General features: G+C 40.1%; 1 protein-coding gene across 2 annotated transcripts in view; it reads left to right on the forward strand.

Annotated features, from left to right (window-relative positions):
• Nucleotides 1-20,527, forward strand: part of AOAH (acyloxyacyl hydrolase) — a 210,542-nt gene that overhangs the window by 143,705 nt on the left and 46,310 nt on the right. For both annotated transcript variants that reach the window (XM_032758314.2, XM_058445671.1), the window contains one exon: nt 12,541-12,623. In XM_032758314.2, the coding sequence (XP_032614205.1) occupies nt 12,541-12,623 (83 nt within the window). The remainder of the gene's footprint in view (nt 1-12,540; nt 12,624-20,527) is intronic.

A 20,527-nucleotide genomic window follows, 5' to 3' on the forward strand; every position in this document is an offset into this window, starting at 1 on the left:
TTAAATAAACATGGGACTCCATTATTGTTCTTTATGTTTACTATATCTCTCCAGCAAACCCAAAGGAGGAAAACAGGCATCTAAGTCCTTAACAAAAATAGCCACCTGAACCCAACACATCTAAACTGAGCATTTCTGGCTGTTCGTATCCCCTTGTTCTGAAGGTGGGGCCAGGAGTCAGTCCAGTCAGTAGGGTTCTGCAGACAAGGATAAGTGATAAGGATGAAAAACAGGGGAGCAATAGAGCTTTTTCAAAAAAGTAAAAAGCTAAAATTCGTCATAAAAAGCAATGAAGGCCAAAAGAACCAAAAGCAGCTACCAAAATTATCACACCAAGCTGGAGAAGTAAGACTGAGATCTGTAGTCAGCATAAATGAGTGCAAACCAGATGACATTTTCTAGATTAAATGTTGCCCCCTCTGCCTCCAGCTTAAATTTGGCATATTGAACCAAAGATGTAGCAAATGCTCAGACAAAGCCATTGTTATAAGTGGCACAATAATGCTCTTCAGGGGCATTTAAACCCATCTTTAGTGAGATGTGTCCTAGAATCGAAGCGTTAAAGGTTATCTATTCTCTCCTACCCAATAGATGTTATATGAGAGAATAATTTTGAAAAGCAGTGTGTAGCACTGAACCAAGTCACTTGGGGCAGTAAAGCCAGAAAATTGGAGAGTAGGGAATTGCAGCTAAAATTTACTAACCTAATTTCATGTTTCAAAAAAGGACATGTAAGTACTAAACACTAATGGGCTTAATAACCTTATTAAATCCATTATTCGCAAATTACATGTGATATAATTGCAAATGATTAGCCCTGTTATAATTATACTTGCAAAACAAATAATTAACCAGAGAGGTGGTCCTCTGAAGTTGGGTGAGGCTGATTGGAGTGGGATAGTGTCCATAGCAGCAGTTCTCCAAGTGTGGTCCATGGACCCCTGTGGGGTCTCTAAGACCCTCTCAGGGGGTCCACAAGTAAAAAACTTTCACAACAATACTAAAACAGTATTTGGCTTTTCACTATGTAGCCGTTGGTACAGATGGTACAAAAGCAATGGTAGGTAGAACTGTTGACACATTAGCGTGAATCAAGCGCTGGCACCAAACTCTATTAGTAGGCTCTATGTTCTTCACCTCCACACACTCCCAGTTTAAAAGAAGAGGGGGACATCTTCCCTTTAAAATGTCACGTAGTACAAAGCAGAAAAAACATTATTAATTTTATTAAATTGATTTTTAAATAATTTAATCTGATGGAATGTGAAATATGCATAAAGCATTTGTACTGCATAATAAATTAACAAAGTATCATGGCTGTCTTAGGGAAAAGCACTTGTGTAGGTGAGATGAGAGCTGAGTTAACTTTTCATGGAACACCATTTTTGCTGAAAAATTACTTGATAACAAATCATGGTTTTTCAGACTTGGATATATGGCGGGTATTTTATCTAAAATGAATGAAATGAGCTTGTAGTTTCAAGGAAAATAATTGACAGTATTGGTTGAAAATCATAAAATTTGAGCTTTCAAAGAAAATATTTGAATTCTGAAAACTTTGCATCTGCTAGTATGAACTTGACAGTTTCCTAATAGTCTAAGACTCTTCTAATGTGATATGTAGCAATATTAACAAAAATGATTTTTTGATATTATAGCATTAAATGTATCAACATTTGAAATATCTTCATAACTCAGGAGCCAATATTTTCTAAATATTAGTGTATGATTAAGATAATGCATGGGTAAAAGATTCATTAAAAGTACAAGACAGACCAATGCATTTTAATGTAACAAGGTATAAAAGATCATTGATATAATTTCAGATTCCACCTTGCAACAACTAATCAATCTTTAAGAAACTACTACTTGTTGAATTCTTGTGTAGAATCAAAGACAGCTATCCATAGTTATCTAAAAAAGATACTGAAGTGCTCCTCCCTTTTCCAACTACATATGTATATAAAACCAGATTTTCTTTTTTTTTTTTTTTTTTTGAGACAGAGTCTCTCTCTATTGCCCAAGCTGGAGTGCAGTGGCGTGATCTTGGCTCACTGCAACCTCTGCCTCCTGGGTTCAAGCAATTCTCCTGTCTCAGCCTCCCGAGTAGCTGGGAGTACAGGCACACGCCGCCACACCCAGCTAATTTGTTGTATTTTAGTAGAGACGGGGTTTCACCATGTTGCCCAGGCTGGTCGCGAACTCCTGAGCTCAGGCAATCCACCCACCTCAGCCTCCCAAAGTGCTGGGATTATAGGTGTGAGCCACTGCGGCCAGCCAAAACTAGATTTTCTTAATATACTCTCACCAAAACATCGTAACAGACTGAATGCAGAAGCACGTGAATCTAGCTGTCTTCTATTAAGGCAGACATTAAAGATATTTGCAAAAATGTAAAACAATGTCATTCTTAGAGGGTTTTAGAAAACATATATTTGTTTTCAGAAAAAAAGTGACATGTTAACATGTAATGGGTTTATTATAATAATCTAAAATGAATTGATAATTAAATGTACAATTAAATTTCCCAATTTTAATACCTAATGTGATAAATATTGATAGCTTTAACTCACATGAGCAAAAGCTCTCTGAGTTCTTCAATAATTTTCAGAGTGTGAAGTGGTCCTGAGAGCAAAAGTTTGAGAACTTTTGTTCTAAGGAGTAAGTATAAAAAGGAAACATAGCTGAAGACAGAGAGGCTAGGGGATGCTGACATTTAGAGATCTGGGCAGAGAAGATTGAAAAGTAGCAACCCTGAAAGTAGAAAGAAAACTGGAAGGGCTTAGAGTCCTGGAGGTCAAGGAAAGAAAGTGTGTCCACATGAGAAGAGACCACTGACCAAATGCTGGGGGAGGCAGAGGAAGATGAGAGCTGAGAGTGACCACTGGGTGTGCAAGACAGGAACCTGGAGAGACCTGGAGCAGAAACATTTCAGTGGGGTGAAGCTGCAAGCCTGATTGAAGAGAATTGGTTCAGGAGGTGATGACATCAGCTCGGGTGAGCATGCACAACTTTTAATGGGTTTTGCTTCAGAGAAATGGGGCAATAGCAGCAAGGGAATAATAGATCAGGAAGACTTGTTAAAATGGAAAATCCTGCAGCATTCTTGTATTGATAGAACGATCTAAAAGGCAGAGAAAGGGAATGAAGGAGAGAATGAGGCCTAAAGAAGGCAAGAAGGGATGGGACCCAGGCATAAGGAGGCACCATCCTTGGGCAAGAAGGACCATCTGTAGACACCGTGGATCCTGGTGGAGGGACTCTCCCTGCCATATATTGACAAAGCCCTTCACCTGCAATGACTTCCCCTTGTCCCTATTTATTTTTAAATTTTCATTTTTAATTACTCAAAATATGAATATATTTTCATTTCACAAAAAAAATTAATGTGTATAAAGTAAAAAGCCGAAGTCTCCACTTTTTGTCCCCAGTTTTACTCCCTTTCTTAGAAGAAAGCCCTGTGATCAGTTTAGTGTGATTCCATCCAGGCCCTTTCTGTGTATTTTCATTTGTACATGAAGAAATAAACACTTTGTTGGGATTTTTCCCATAAAGGCTATCATATTATGTATAACAGACTGTAAATCAGTGCTTCACCTTAACAATACTTCTTGGAGCTCTTTTCCTTCCTGTCCAATACTGCATAGTGTTTCATAGTATAGCTGTTTTTTTCTCCTACAGATGGACATCCAACTTATATCCAGAGTCTCATTATTCTTCATAATGCTGCAATGAGCATTTTATACTGACTCTTTGGAATATGTGTGAGGATTTCTTAAGAAAAAATTATTGGATCCAAATGTTTACATTTTTAATTTTAATAAGGCCTCCAAAAGGGCCATACCAATTTATATTCCCACAATTAGTATATGAGAATATTTGTTTTCCCACACCCTGGCCAATACTGGATATTGTTCATCTTCTTAATTTTTTCCACTATAACAACAACATTGTATTGTTGTTCTCACTTGTAACCTCCTGATTACTAGCGAGTTTGAGCATCTTTTCATAGGCATCGCCCATTGTCTCTGTCCTATCTAGTTGCCCTCTGCCCATGCTGCAGCACCTACCCCTCAGGGATCATCCCCCAGCCTCTCTGTCTTCAGCTACGTTTGTTTTTTATACCCCTCCAGACAGCCCGTTCATACTGACCCCCATCTAACTGGATGATTATTTTCTGAGATCCTATCATGTCCTTCAATACCAATGTCACCTCACTTATAATACCTGTTTACTAATTGTCTCACCCTCCACCTTCCCATGCCCAGACTCTGAGCATCCTGAGTGTGGGAATCAGGTGACTTCATTCTGTAGCCCTCTTACCTGGCACAATACATGACACATGGCAGGTACTCAATAAAAGAACTGCTGAACCAGCTCATAAGGATATCAGTTTGCCCTTGTAGAGTGCTTTACAATCTGCAAACCTCCTTCACGTGCATTTTGTCAGATTATCTAAATCAAATAAGATTTGTTGGGATTACCATTTTGGGGGAAATAGGCAAAGGAGTATAGCTGAATTAGCAACTGCATGATGTAAAAATAAATCAGTGTAACTTAAACCCTTGGAATTCTAAGTGTGTCCAATAATAAGTATTCTGCAAGAAATTAGCAAAATTAATTAAAATATTAAATCACAAAATAAACATTAAAATATTAGCCATATGTAATCAACAAATAGGAGAAAATGAGTTTAAAAGAAACATCAATTCAGTAGCCAAGTGGAAAAAATGAAACAGAGATTTGCTAAGAAGTGAATTTGGCTAATGATAAGTCAAACCTTGATGTGAATTTTTGCCCAGAATGACATAATTTTGCAACCTAGATTAATCAAAGTAAATGAACACTCTACAGATTTCTCTAGTAGAATTGTTGTAACCAACTGAACTTGAGATTTTAGGCCACCTCAATGCTTAAATACAGATCTCAGAGATAATTCATCAATATTCTTCATAAACTCTTCTGTGAAATACGAGTTCCACAAGATGTTAAAGGGTACACATTTCTTCAAAGATGTGTTAAGTCAAATAAGTTTTGGAAATGTTAATTCAAATAAAGGGAAACGAGTTTATTTGGTATAAGGCTTATTAGAGCCTTCACTATGCGAAAAAGCATTGTGTGTCCTCAGAAAAGTGTAAAACATTCAAAAATATATAAAACATTTCCTAAATTTATTTGACCACAGAACGATGTAGAATTTGTGTGTGTGTTTTATGAGAAAAATTCAAAGAAACTGGTGTTTCACAGAACATCCTTTGAGAAATGCCGTTTAGGTCATTAAAACCATCCGCTGTGTCACAACTAATCTTTTCAGAGGTATAAGCATCCACAGCCTTAAATGTCTCCAATTTATCACAGTTTAATGTTTACCCTAATACAGTGGCCTAGAATCAAATCTGGGGCTGGGAAAGGCCGGGATGGAGAGAGCTACAACTGCTTCAAGCTCAGACAACAGGAGGGGAGGAAATCTTCGTGAGAGGTTAACCTAACAGGTAGGAAGCCTTGTCTGAGCCTAGCAGCTCATGAATTATTGAACACAATGCCTATGAAGTCTATTTCCCTGTACTATTTTTCTGGTCCGAATTCAAAATTTGTCATGCTGTCCTGCTAATCTTTTTGTATGTGAACTCCTAGGACCTCCTCTGTAGCCATCCTCACGTCTGCATAATTAGCCTATTGCCAGTCTCTCTGAGTCCACGGTGAGTCATATTCTGTATGTTTATCACTCTCTGAGACTGCATCTTAGTTGTTCTATGAAGCAGTGAGTTAGGGGTTACACAGAACTCTGGGATGTGGCTAATATCAAAGGACTGAAAGGAATCTTAAAAGGTCTTTAATCTATCTCCCTGGCCCTATGATGGCCTGACTTCCATCCCCATTAGAAAGAAAGTTATCCACCCTTTTCTTAAATTTTCCTAGCAGAAAATGTCCTTGGATAAAGCCTTAAAGCCTGTCTAGTCTCTAAGTTACCCAAGTTTATCCTAATTTACTCCCATCCCTAACCCTTCACATCAAATGTCCCCCGGTGTTTCTCACCAACCCTACTGCTGGAGCCTGTTTTTTGTGACTTATTCCCTAAGATGCAACTTAACAGAGCCTCATAATTTATACCCAAGCAAGCTGTGCCTCTGGACAGAGTCAGAAATTGCCTAACAAGAGGATCACCTGAGGTCAGGAGTTCAAAACCAGCCTGGCCAACACGGTGAAACCCTGTCTCTACTAAAATTACAAAAATTAGCTGGGCATGGTGGTGCACACCTGTAATCCCAGCTACTCAGGAGGCTGGGACAGGAGAATTGTTTGAACCCAGGAGGCGGAGGTTGCAGTGAGCTGAGATCGCGCCACTGCACTCCAGCCTGGGTGACAGAGAGAGACTCTGTCTCAAAAAAAAAAAAAAAAGACATTTACTAAAAAATTTCATCAGAACATGCTACATCACTCTTGCTTGAATCGTATCACATCTGGTTTACCTCAGAGATCTCTGGCAGGCTACAAAGCCTTTGGAAGAACTCCATTTTTGCCTCTCTCCAAATAGGTTCTGCCTTGAGTCAACATAGGAGGCAATTGTTTATTCCATTTTAAATCAACCTGTTTAATTTGTCTACATTACTCTTGAGGCCCATTCTTGATACTACTGTTTTGTTCTACCGAAATGCGGTGGGGGGAGGCATTAGGAAGCTCTCAGAGGAAGTGATTTTTTTGTGCTCCCTGAGCCAATGTTGGGAAGAGTAACAGCCATTCTGTTTGAGTTTTACTCATTTTGAATTATGGTGCTAGAAATCAAAACCCAACCAGTGTGTTTTCACATGAAATGCTTGTACTGCCAGGCCCTCCAGTAGAAGGAGCTGGTGAAACTGGAAAGTTAACATGGCTCACTTCCACGCCTATGCCCGGAGTTGAGGATTCAGTTCTGTAGGCATTGGGCAAAGTGTGGAGAAAAGAACTTTTAAGTATCCCTCTAGTGCATCCCTCAACTTACAAGCCCAAAAGCAGTCACCTCCTCCTGGCACATTGGACAGGGTTTTGATATATACAACAGAGCAGAAAGAGAAAAATAAAAGATCACACTGGGACACGGGATTTTTGTGGAGAAAGGAGAGTAAGAGGAGGAGGATATGAGGCCAGAATGATCATGATAGTTTAGCCTCATTATGCATAGCATCCTAGTAGCCTCAGCTTGTCCTATGACTACAAGCTCAAGACCCTGCATATATATAATTTTCTATTAAGCTATCTTCTCAATTTGCAGACATATCAAAATATTATATTGATCCCACTATATACTCAGGATTTCTGAGCACTCCCTGAGAAATGCAATTCCTAAAATGTATAAGAGAGACTATAGATTCCGGATGGGGATGAAAGAAAGCAGTATCTTTTACTGTGTGAGATACTTTCTAGTGCTTGGTGCAAGACTTTCATCCCAAAATTCTAGATGCTATTTCCAGTCAGAAATGTTAATAAAACTATCTCCTATTGGTAAAGATTTCTGTATTCTTATAATGAAAGGTGCAACTAACTGTATCTATAATATTAATACCTACACTATTTACTCTTCATGAGCAGGACATGAGCAAAACAATATTTTGGTACATAAATTCCATTCTTAGAATGATCAAAAATACATTTGTGACTAAGTAGGTAAGAATTACTTCCCCCCCCAAAAAAAACCCTTCTTTATTGACCATAAAACTATTTTAGTATCAAACTCAGATCCAGTGTCCATTTCCCATCTGTTTTTCCAAAATATAATAGAATACTCAAGGCAGAGGGCATATATGACGCAGTGTATAAGGTATCCATTTCAGGCTTTTGAGTAAGATAGCAGATTGAACACAAGCATTTACATCTCTCCCTTGAAAAGCCCTACTCTAACAACAGTAAATGAATTTGTCCATGAGGACAAAGAGAACAAGAAGAGCCAACAGCCACAAAATGTTGGAAGCTAGAAATCAGACAGATGAGTGGTAACTGACTTAGTAGATTCAGGAGAGCTGCATCCTAAGCTGGTTGGAGGGAATGCCAAGAAGCAACCCAGTTCACACTGCAGAAGCCCCAGAAGACTTGGGGATTGGTTACACGTGGGAGCTCTAGAAATGCGGGTGAGGCTAAACCAGAAGTATTGGTTGGAAGATTGCTGAAGAGTGGTTACCTCCTCAGACCCCTTCCAACTCTCCACATGTGGTCAACTGCCCCTCCCATACTCTGGAATATGACTAGAGCTTTATTCTCTGGAAACACTAAAGTCAAGGGCCTCTGGACTGGAAGACACCAAACATGAATGAGGAGAGGAGTATCCTATGAAAACACATGAATGCTAAATGTTGAGGACCCTTCTCCACATGCCCCAGAGTGCTGCCAACCCAGCCTGTACTCTCCTGGCTGCAGACTAGAAGATCCTTCCCTGGGGAGTCTGGACATCCCAAGAGGAGAGTCCCACAGATGCTGACAGCAGGGTTCCCCAAGAAAGGCCCAGACAGCTCACCTTGCAATGAGGGCTGTAGTCAACAAGCACAGCCAGGGGCCCAGTTTCCAATCAAAATCACTCAGCTTTTTAGCTGGCAACCAGTTTCAATATTTAAATATAAGCCAATAACCCAGGATCATCACATATCTGAAGGAAACCTCAAACATGAAAGACAATACAAAAACAAAGGGGAAAAAAGAAACAGGAAAACAGCGACTATTTACTAAGGGAGATAAAACTTTTTAGGAAGTTTAATCGCCTACATATTAAAATAACTGAAATTAATATATTCAAAAAGATAAAAGAATTCTATAGTAGACAAGTGCTTCAAAAAAAGGATAAAAGAAGTTGTTACATTCATAAAACAAGAACATTAAAATTAAAAAGATATTCAGAGAACCAAAAAGGTCTTTGGAAATTATTCTGGTGATAGCAGATGATATTCATAGAAAGGTTAAAAAATAAAGTTAAGGATATTATCCAGAAAATGGAGAAAAAGGACCAAGACATGAAAATAGGACAGAGAAATAAGGAAAATTACAAGACCAGTTCAGATGACCCAACAGTTGTGGGTGAAAAAGAGAAAGGAAGAAATAATCAATGAAATAATTTAAGGACATCTCTCAAAACTGAACATCATAAGTTTCCAGATTGAAAGGGTTTATTGAAGGTCTAACACTTTGAATGAAAGCAAACACACACCAAGCCTGCCATCATAACATTTCAGAACACTTGGAACAAGATGCTACCGTAGGCTTTCAAAGGATCAAGACACAGAATTGCTTCATACTTAACAATGCTGGGGAAGCTAAAAGCGAATGAATCAATCAATTTCTTCAGACTTGTGAGGGAAAAAGATTATAATTGTGATGGTTTAGACTGAGTATCAACTTAATTGGAATGAAGGATACAAAGTATTGATCTTGGGTGTGTCTGTGAGGGGTGTTGCCAAAGATTAACATTTGAGTCAGTGGACTGGGAAACGCAGACCCTCTCTTAATCTGGGTGGGCACAATCTAATCAGCTGCCAGTGAGGCTATAATATAAACAGGCAGAAAAATGTGAAAAGAGAGACTGGCCTGGCCTCCCAGCCTACATCTTTCTCCTGTGCTTGATGCTTCCTGCCCTGGAACATCACACTCCAAGTTCTTCAGTTTTGGAACTCTAACTGGCTCTCCCTGCTCCTCAGCCTGCAGACAGCCTATTATGGGTGCGTGAGTTAATACTTAATAAACCCCCCTTTATATATATATTCCATTAGTTCTGTCCCTCAAGAGAACCCTAATACAGATTTATGTTATTGTTGTGTAACAAACTACCCCAAAACTTTCATGCCTTAAAACAATAGTCGTTTTATTATATCTCACAATTTGGGGGGTTCAGGAATTCAGGCAGAGCTTGGCTGGCCAATTATTCCTCTCTGTATGACATTATGGTTACTTGATGATGTCACCTGACGGCTGGGCTGGGCTGGAGGATCTAAGATGGCTTCACTCACATGACGTGCCTGGGATGGGCCAGCTGGAAGGCTGAGTTCAGCCATGTAGGGTCTTTTTTTAATAGGCTTTTTTTTTTTTTAAGTAGTTTAGGCTTGCAAAAAAATTTGAAGTGATTGAATCATTAGGCGGATTTCTCATGCATGGTTTAGCACCATCTCTTTTGGTACTGTCCTCAGGATAGGGAGTGAGTTCACATGAAATCTTGTCATTTAAATGTGGTACATTTAAATGTGTGTAGCACATTCTCCCTTGCTCTCCTACTCCTGCTTTTTCCATGTGACATGCCTGTTCCCTTTTTGCCTTCTGCCATGAGTAGAACCTTCCTGAGGCCTCCCCAGAAACAGATGCTGCTATGCTTCCTTTACACCCTGCAGAACCATAAGCCAATTAAACCTCTTTTATTATAAATTACCCATTCTCAGGTATTCCCTTATAGCAATATGAGAATAGACTAATACAATGATAAATACTTAGAAAATTAAGGAAAGAAACAAAAGGCAGTTATTAACTCTACAGAAATAAAGAAGTTAGAAAGAAAATAGAAAGCAACCATTGATTAGTTGTCAATAGCTAAATCCTCTTCTAGAGTAGAAAGTGAACAGGTAATGTCAAAGACTAACAATCAAGAAGTAGCCTTAAAAGTATGTTACTTAGAGATGAGGAGAAAGATATCAAACGATCCAGCCAATTAAGGTTGGAATTAGTTGCCTATGGAAATGGAGAAATGGAGAGTGGAGGGAGGTGTGGGGTTGCTATTTATCATCACAAGTCTTCTATACACACATAGGTAAGTTATTTGGTTCTATGAGACTTACCACCTCAAATCTTTGTTGATTTTAGCTTCTCAATTAGACTTCCTTTGGCCACTCTAATTATCATTTCCTTTTTTCATAGAATTTATAACTTTCTAGCATACTCTATAATTTGCTTTTTTGTAATGTTTAGTTCTTTTATTGGTCTTTTCCTGTTGAAATGTCAACAACACAGAAGCAGGGATCATGTATTTTAATTTTCCAATATAACTCAGTACCTAGAATAATACTTGGAATGTAGCAGGTGCTCAATAAACATCTATTAAGTAAATTACTTTTTAAGCTATATGCATGGGTAGCTTTGATTTTAAAAAACAAATACATTATTCACCTTCAAATTCTACTACAAAGCAAAAATCTCACACTTAAAATATTGCTCAGGCATCTTGGTCTTCTATTAAAAAACATTATCATTGGTTTTCTCATACGTCAAACAAAGGATACTATTTTCTATGCATTCTGAATGCCCAAACACAATATATGCTTACCTTTCTGAAGCACTGAGACAGTTGCCAAGCACTGTAATACAATTAGTAAGATTTCATATAACACTTAATAATTGGTGATAATATGTAAGGTTGTGGGATGTGAACTTACTATAATGAAAAGAAGATAAAATACATTTGAAGATTACTCAAATATTTTGAGCTAAGTTATTATTTTTTAGTTTACATCTGGTCTTGTTTCAAGGATTTTAGGAAGCCTACGAAAGTTTAGAGAACATTACATTTAATTATATTTAAACTAAATTTTGCTGCATTAATTAAACTACTTACATCTAAATTAAGCAAAAGAAAATGAAAAATCAAAGATGAGACAAAAGGGAGCCAAGAAAATGACTTAAAATATATATAATTATAGCTTGATACTGGTGTCAAATTTGTCTGTAAGCTCTGTGTTTATTAGTATTAGATTCAAGGAACAGAGATTCAACATATATGAGTTTATTTCTCTCACACAGAAAGGTTTAGAAAATGTGCAGTCTGGAATTGATATGGGAGCTCAACTCTACCCAGTTCTCAGGGATCCAGGCTCCTTCCAGCTCACCCCTCTGCCTTCTCAACGTCAACCTTATTCCCATAGTTTAAGACGGCAGCTTTCCTATTCTGGGCAGGAGACTGGAGAAGGGGTACAAAGAAGGAACCAGAATCACCATCCAATCATTTCCTAAGAAGCATTACCAGAAATTGCCACTGGATACTTCTGATCCCATTTCATCTCACCCAGAACTTAGTGATGTGCCACACCTAGCTGTAAGAGAAGCTGGAAAATGCAATCCTCATTCTGGACAGACATTGGTCTTGCTAAAAATTATATTATAGTGCATGAAGGGAGAATAAAGATGAAGGACAATAGTAGTGTCAACCACAGCTTCATAGCAACCAAAAAAAAAAAGAAAGAAAGGAAACATGGTCAGGTTCAAAATAACAGAGTCGGTAAAGATGAGGAATTGCTCAAGAAATGTACAGCAGCTCTTGGTAAAAAGTATTTGAAAGGGATGACTCTGGAGGTCTTCGTACAAAAGAAAAGTTTCATGTCTTCAACAGTATTCTTACGATACCCATACAACTCAATTTCATAGAACTGCTTCTCATAACAACTGCCAATATTACATTCACAGTTCAGAGAAAACTTGTCAGCAGAGATTTGATTCTTTGAGTTCGTTTTAACCGTATTTTTTAAAAAACGTGATGAAACATGTTTTTAAACTTCTTTATGTGAGTATCCTGACCTTAAATATATACATATATATTTGTTTCAGAATTAAAGAAAAATCTATTTACCTTCGCTTACGGAAAAGAAACCACTGTAATCACAGGGACTACCAGAATATTTCAAGAAATGGTATGTAACTTTCCATTTAAGACTTCATCAATGTCCCTGTAATGATTGATTTTATTTCTTAAGTACCAAAGCTGAGATTCAGATAACAAGGATCACAGAATAAAATGAACAGTCTCCCTTCCAACGCCATTGCCCTTTCTGAAAGAAGGGCCCTGTGCTTAGAGCCATTTACCCACAGCAAAGGAGAACAAAAACAAGCTGCAGTCAAGGGATTGACCAGGAGAGCAGATCATTCGTCCAACAGCAAAATTCTAGCAAGGCCAAGGCACAGGATGTTTGAGGCTCAGGAGGCAAGACCTAAATGAGCATTAGCAGAACAAGAGCTGAGAAAAATTAAGGTCACTGCAAAAGCTCTGTCCTCTCTGATGGTGCAAAGTCTCCCACGTTTCTGCTGGGGTTGGAGTTTTCAGTTTCACCTGTGTGGGTTTCAGCCTTCCACCTTGGACCTGGAGGTGGTCTATTGCCACAAGATTCTGATGAAACTTCTGATTGATAAGCCATGGCCTGGCTAACGCCTAACGAATTGCCAAGGAATGTTTTGTAACACCATAACGCAGAGATGGTAAACAGTGTATGTGTTGCCACTCTGTCTTCCTAAGCCTGGGAAAGATATTGCTAATCAGCCTTGGCACTCTTGTCTGCTGTGCTCGGATTCTGCCTCAGCAGTTCTCAAAACACAGCACATCTGACAATCATCATCAGCAAATTAGGCTTGGCACATGAAGTTAAACCTATTTGTCATCCCTGTGCTATCTCTAATTAACAAAAGATGTTGAGGAATTTTCCAAGCAGCAAGCATTTAAACTAAGTATGTGACCTACAAATAATGTATTTCTTATAATAAATATTCTATACAGAATAAATGTTCTCCTCTTCTAAGAACAATATAGATTTTTTTACTAATAAAATAATTACTGCCATTAACTGAGCTCTTACCAAGTGCTAAGAACACTTTATGTTTATTTCTGTTAATCCTTTCAACAACAGACACTGTAAGGCAAGTATTATTAAATTTCTTCTGTACTAATACTATTGATTGTAATAGCTCTGGGGAGCGTTGAGGGAGGGAAAAGGAAGGAAAAATTACAATGTACCCATTGATTGCAGCATTCACCTCAATACCAAATGTGTTAAAATATACTTCTCAGAATTGAGCATTAAAATAATATTCACACCATAGCAGCTGGGGAAATGGAGGCATGGAGAAGCGAAGAACCTCTTCCCCAGCCACAAAGATAGTAAGTTACAGAGGAGACACTTCTACCCACGTTGTCTCACTCCACTCAGATATGAACAACGATAATACAGCAATTGGTCTATGATCCCAGATGATCTGCAGAAAGAGATCGGCCTCATCCCGCTACAAGTGAACACAATCAATAGTTAATGGACAGTTACAGTCAAATCTGGCCATGTGACTCATCACAGATACAAAGTGAACATCAGGCCTGCGGCTACACTTTCTTTTTCCTTTAGTGACATACTGAAACAGCCCCCAACACTGTCAAATACCCTCTGTCAATGAAGATTATAAAAAACAAAGCAAAAAAAAGTCATCTGTGAGGAATATTATGCAGCCCTAGAAAATGATGGCTAAAAGTCAAATATATTTTTATTTGGAAAGACAAAACACTGCCAAAAGAAAAATCAGGATATAAAATTGAATCATACAGTTTAGTTTCTACCACATTTTTCAAAGAAAGGGAAAAAAAGGTATACATAGGAAAGGTATACATAGGAAAGACTGGTAGAAAATATAAAAAATCATTATGTTTGATAAATTATGGGTGATTGCTTTCATTTTTTTCCACTTTTCTGTTTCCCAGTGATTTTATTTTTATATAGAAATAACCTTTAAAAAACCTGACAGAAACTGAGTCTAGGAGTAGAACAGGGTTTGTCCAAGGTTCCATAGCCAAAGGTATGAGGTTAAGGTAGGACACTGAGCGATAGGATTCCGCCAGAAATGCAGACTGCAAGCTGCTCTTTGTTACTTGTGACTCTAACCCAGCATTTCTCTTTCACAACACCCAGGTGTGCAAAGTCAACATCGCCTTTCTACCCACAATAAATGTAGTGACCTTTCATAAAATCATAAAGACCAGAGTAAGATAATCCAAAAAGTATACCTAGGACACTTGATAGTAAACGGTTGTCCGTTTGCGATCTGCTGTCTTGATAACATTCCTTTAAAATTCAGATTGCAAAGATAAAAGGGGAGACAGGAGACAGGAGGAGAACCTAATCGTGTCAAAATGTGCTCGAAGGCTGTGGCTTTCGTCAGGCTTTTGTCTAATGAATAGATGCCAGGGAATAGGGGATATTTTCTTCCTTTTCTTTGAATTTGCAGTCCTTAGAAATGCATAAAATGTATACTTTGTCTAGTATTACTGTCCTCGACTATTTTTGTAAGACTGTAATTCTAAAAGTGTATTTTTTTAGTTTCTCAGTTACTCATTATTTAATGTTCTAGTTTTATTCTCCAGCCCCTCTTCCTATTTTCTCTTGTATTTCCTTGCTATGGACTTCCTTTGATATTATGCAGCAATGTAACCTGACTACCCAAGCCAAATTACTTCAATTACTCTCCAAGATTTTTATCAGATATAGGAAAGGTCAGCTTTTCACATTCTGCATATTTATGGGGCTACACAAATCAGAACCAGCAAGAGAGAAAGGGGAAAAAGGGAAGAGTTGAATAGAATAGTAAAGTGTTTCTTAAAAATTGGGTAGTAAGAATTAAAGAAACAGCTCCTGTTTTCATCCTGATCCTTATGTAAGAGAGCTCAAAAACATCTATACATAACTCTATCATGAACCCCAGTCAGTGATTATAACGCATTTTTTTATTTTTTTGAGACAGAGTCTCACTCTGTCACCCAGGCTGGAGTGCAGTGGTGCGATCTCAGCTCACTGCAACCTCCACCTCCTGGGTTCAAGCGATCCCCCTTCCTCAGCCTCCCAAGTAGCTGGGATTACAGGCACGCACCACCACACTCAGCTATTTTTTGTATTTTTAGTAGAGAAGGGGTTTCACCATGTTGGCCAGGCTGGTCTCAAACTCCTGACCTCTGGTGATCCACCAGCCTCGGCCTCCCAAAACGCTGGGGTTACAGGCGTGAGATTGTGCCTGACCCTATAACACATTTTAAAATGGAGAATGGAGAAGTCATCTTTAATCCAGGGAATGATTCTCTGGTGCAGGGGTTAGGAATGGCAAGGGTCCTGCCAAATCTTTTTTACAATCAACAGAGAAGGGGCTTGCAGTGGCTCTCAGAACTTTTTTGATACCAAAATGGCCCGAGGTGGGAGGCAGCCAGCCCATGGAAGAGGGAAGGACCCAAGAACTGCAGAGCTGGCTGGCTTCTCTGGTCCTTCTCTAAGATGGAAAATAGGGCCCTGAAAACAGAGAGTAGAGTCCTTCCTCTCCTGATTGCCTCATATAATTGTCTCTTTTCCTTGAGGTATAAAGTAGACTGGCTTTGAATTTGGGTCCTAGAATTGGTGTGTGGCTTGGGCCAATCACTGAATGTCTCTTGCCTGTTTCTGCATCTGTAAAATAGGGATCATGGTTCGGTGAGCACAGTTGCCAAAGGTGACCCTGGATGTCATTCAGGGTTGCCCAGACAACAAACCACCTTGAATGGGCCATCTTCACCATGCTCCTTGGGGAGAGGCTGCACCCAGACTCAGTGGGATAAGGCAGTGCTGGAGATAGCTACCTTCTCATCTTTTGCAAACTCAGCTTTTCTCCATTAAAGCCAGTTCTTTAAATTATGCCATGTGACACTGTAGAATTCATCACAAAACCTGGTGCATGACTGACCAGATATGGCCTACCTTGCACACAGGGTTGGGAACAGTACATACCTGAGCTTCATGGGGCTGCTGAAGACTGAATGAGAAACACAGGGCTTCATAAATGTCCAGCATTAGGGTGCCACTGAAACAGTGTCGCTAATTCCACCTACCACCTGTATTATTATTTACTCAGTGGTTTTGAAAACCAATTTGTATTTTCTTTCTTTTCTTTCCTTCTTTTCTTTTTTTTTTTTCTTTTTGTGACAGGATCTCACTCTGTCACTCAGGCTGGAGCACAGTGGCGTGGTCATAGCTCGCCATAACCTCAAACACCTGCGCTCAAGTGATCCTCCCACCTTAGCCTCCCAAGTTCTGGGAGCACAGGCGTGTATCACCACACCTGACTATTTTTATTTTTTGGTTTATTTATGTATTTATTTTGGTAGAAACAGGGACCTCGCTATGTTGTCAAAGCTGTTCTTGAACTCTTGGGCTCAAGCAATCCTCTTGACTCAGCCTCCCTAAAAGCTGGGATTACAGGCGTGAGCCACTGTGCCTGGCCCAATCATTTTTTTCAATGTCAAAAGACTTTTTGTCATTGTTAGCAATTATCTTACTTTTTATTTATTTTTTTATGGCTGCATAATAGATGTACAGATCTTCGGGGTACATGTGATCATTTAATACATTCTTATAATCAAATCAGGGTAATTGGGATATCCATCACCTTAAATATTTATCTTTTCTGTATGCTAGGAACATTCTGATTATTCTCTTGTAGCTGTTTTGAAACGTACAATAGATTAATGTTAACTACAGTTGCCCTACTGGTCTGTGGAACACCAGGTCATATTTCTTCTATCTATCTGTATATTTGTACCCATTAATCAACTTCAAAAAGTTTTTAAGAGAAAGAAGTCGATTTGAAAAAAATAAAAATAAATTCAAAAGCTATATGTTAATAATAATAAGGCCTGTGGCTCCTAGATTTAGAGGGCAGCAGAAGGGAACTAGGGTTGGATACCCAGATCCTAAGAGACAGCAGCAGGCAGGAGGGTAGCCGGGGGCAGCTGGATTGGCCTGGAGTACCAGGCAGAAAGAAGGGGCTCCCTCTGCAAGGAAAAAGCTGGGCTAGGGACAGGAGTGGGAAGTGATGGAAGCTAAGATTGACAGAAGTGAGCAGCAGCAGACAGACTCCTGAGAGGCAGGAGATGGCTGCAGCCTGGGGAGTGGGCTCAGGACTCCACTTGGGGAGGAACCAGGGGGTAAGGGAAGGAACTAATGGGGAGAGGAGACAGTGCTGAGGGCCAGGCAGCCAAAGAAGCCCTGAGGATGGTGGGGCTAAGGATTGGAAGGGGCTGGAGAGGAGCCTTGGCTGATTGAGCTGGGAGCTCTTGGATGTGCTGGGGGTGGAGGCTTAAGGTAGAGGAGAAGCAGATGAGGGGTTTCGGCCTCTCTCCAGCAAAAAATGCCCCCCCTTTGGGGGATAGACCATCAGCAAATGGCTCTGGCAGCACCCAGCTTGGGAGGCCCAGGGGGGCAAAAGTGGACCCTGAACTGTCTCCTACCCTTGTGCTGTATATTTCACTCTTTGAGACCTGGGCATTAATCCTGGGGGCCTCATTCGCAGTGAGGACTCAGTAAATACTAGACTTTATTCACCCCTCCCTGTCCTGTGTGATCTCATGCCCCCACGCCCAGCAGAATGGTTTAGCCACTCCACCTAGCTCAGCAGGCGAGCCCTTTGCTCACGCCTCCGTTATTGCACTTTCCTTGGTGTATGGTTCGTTATTTGCTTTAAGACTGATGTCCAGTCCCATGGGGAACATGGGGCCGATATTAGCTCAGCCTCTGCTTCGCATAGCAGGGACCTGTACATCTAAAACACATTTCTTTAACCTAAATAAGTCAGGAGTCCCATTAAACCTTTGAGAAGAACGAAAGCACAAATTGTAATCCAACTGAATCCAGCTTGCCAACTGAAAAACCTCCACGGTGGGCAAAAACCACAATTGGCAAGATTATGTTTCATTTAAAATAAACTGTAAGAACCACTACAAGATATCACCTCACACCAGTTAGAATGCTCACTATCAAAAAAGCAGAAGACAACAAACTTAGGATGTGAAGGAACTGGAACCTTTGTGTACCGTTGGTGGAAAGGCGAAGTGGTATAGCTGCTACAGAAAACAGTACGGAGGTTCCTCCAAAAGTGAAAAATTAAACTACCAGATGATCCAGCAATCCCACTTGTGGGTGTTTATCCAAAAGAATTGAGGATCTCAAAGAGATACAGTGTCCAGCAGGAGAGATGCTGCCTCTGGGAGATATCCTAACAAGAGTAGACATGAGGGAGCAGTCCATCCTGCTGCCGACCTAAAGAAACCTGACAGAAAAAAAATTGCTTCAATAGGCAAGAGAATTGTCAAAGGAACTTGCCCTGGGCACAAAACCACCACTATTCAGGGCTTACTCCAAGCCAGAGAGAACAGGTTGATGTCCTCACAGGCCCTAGACAGTTAATCATATGTTTTACCCACCAGTATTGCCAGGAACTGCAATGTTAAGGGCCCAATTCTCCAGGGCCATCCATTAGCAGAATGTGTGAATTTAGCTGGAGAGTGGTTTGAGGTTGCTATTATTACTTTTATAGATTTTTAGCTAATACTAAGTATCTTCTCTGAGCCAGACACTTTGTTAAGTACTTTATACACTCCATCTTCATTTAATTCACAGAGCAACTCCATTTTACAGTTGAGGAAACTGAGGCTCACAAAGGTTAAGTAACTTGCCCAAGGTCCTTTAGCTTGTCAGGGGTATACCTTAAGCCCTGTCTGTCTCATACTAAAGGCCACGCTCTCACCCATACCGTACTGTCCGCTATTTGGGTTCTGGCTTCCAAAATCACTATTCTGCTGCCTCAGACTGTTAGCAGCAGGGAATCCATATGAGTCTGCAGCAACCTCAATTCTTGCCTCCTCAGAAGAAAGAATTCAATTGGGGTCATCGGGCAGATCGAGAGAACGAGACACGTTCTAGAGCAGGAGTGAAAGTTTATTTAAAAGTTTTAGAGCAGTGGCCAGGCATGGTGGCTCATGCCTGTAATTCCAGCACTTTGAGAGGCTGAGGTGGATGCATCACTTGAGATCAGGAGTTCAAGACCACCCTGGCCAACATAGTGAAGCCCCTTCTGTACTAAAAAAAAATACAAAACTTTAGACAGGCTTGGTGGTGCTTGCCTGTAATCCCAGCTATTCAGGAGACTTAGCAGGAGAATCGCTGGAACCCGGGAGGCAGAAGTTGCAGTGAGCCGAGATCACGCCACTGCACTCCAGCCTGTGCGGCAGAGTAAGACTCCATCTCGGGAAAAAAAAAAGTTCTGGATCAGGAACAAAAGGAAGTAAAGTAGACTTGGAAGAGGGCCAAGCAGGCGACATGAGAGATTCAAGTGCGTGGTTTGACCTTTGACTTGGGGCTTTATATGCTGGCATTCCGTATGCACAGTGGTCTGCCAGCACTTGAGAGGGGGCTCTGCACAGTATGTTCACTGAAGTTACACACATGCTCACGTGAGGCATTTTTCCCTTACCAGTCAAGTGTTCCTGGAGGAAGGTCATATATCAGTTAAACGCCACCATGTTGCCTCTTAGTGTGCGTGCTTGAGTCCACTCACCGGACTCCTGAGATCTTACGGGGAAGCTGCTAATCACCAGCTTCAGGTTTTTTCTATCTATTGGGAGCCGGCTTTTCCCTGGTGCTGGCTGTGACCAATTATTATTTTAGAGAGATGGTCGCCTGACATTCCTGGGGGCAGGAGGCCTCCCCTGCCCCACTCATGTCTGACTAGCTACCTACTCTGACAAGACAGCAAACACCTGTTCTGGAGTACGATGAATGTCAGAATTAAATACCTGAACCCATGGAACCCAGCACTCTGCCAGTCCTCTTTGTCAAAAGTGGCCTTCTTGAGCAGAGATAGAGGCAAAAAACAAAACAAAACAAAAGTTAAGGATGAAGAGACAAACTGTAAATGAGTATTAATCCAGGCTTAGCTGAATTCAGTTACACATATAAGGACTTATTTTTATAAGACCGTCCCCACC

This window comes from Hylobates moloch, unplaced genomic scaffold (genome assembly GCF_009828535.3).
Source record: "Hylobates moloch isolate HMO894 unplaced genomic scaffold, HMol_V3 SCAFFOLD_1, whole genome shotgun sequence".
Lineage (NCBI taxonomy): Eukaryota > Metazoa > Chordata > Mammalia > Primates > Hylobatidae > Hylobates > Hylobates moloch.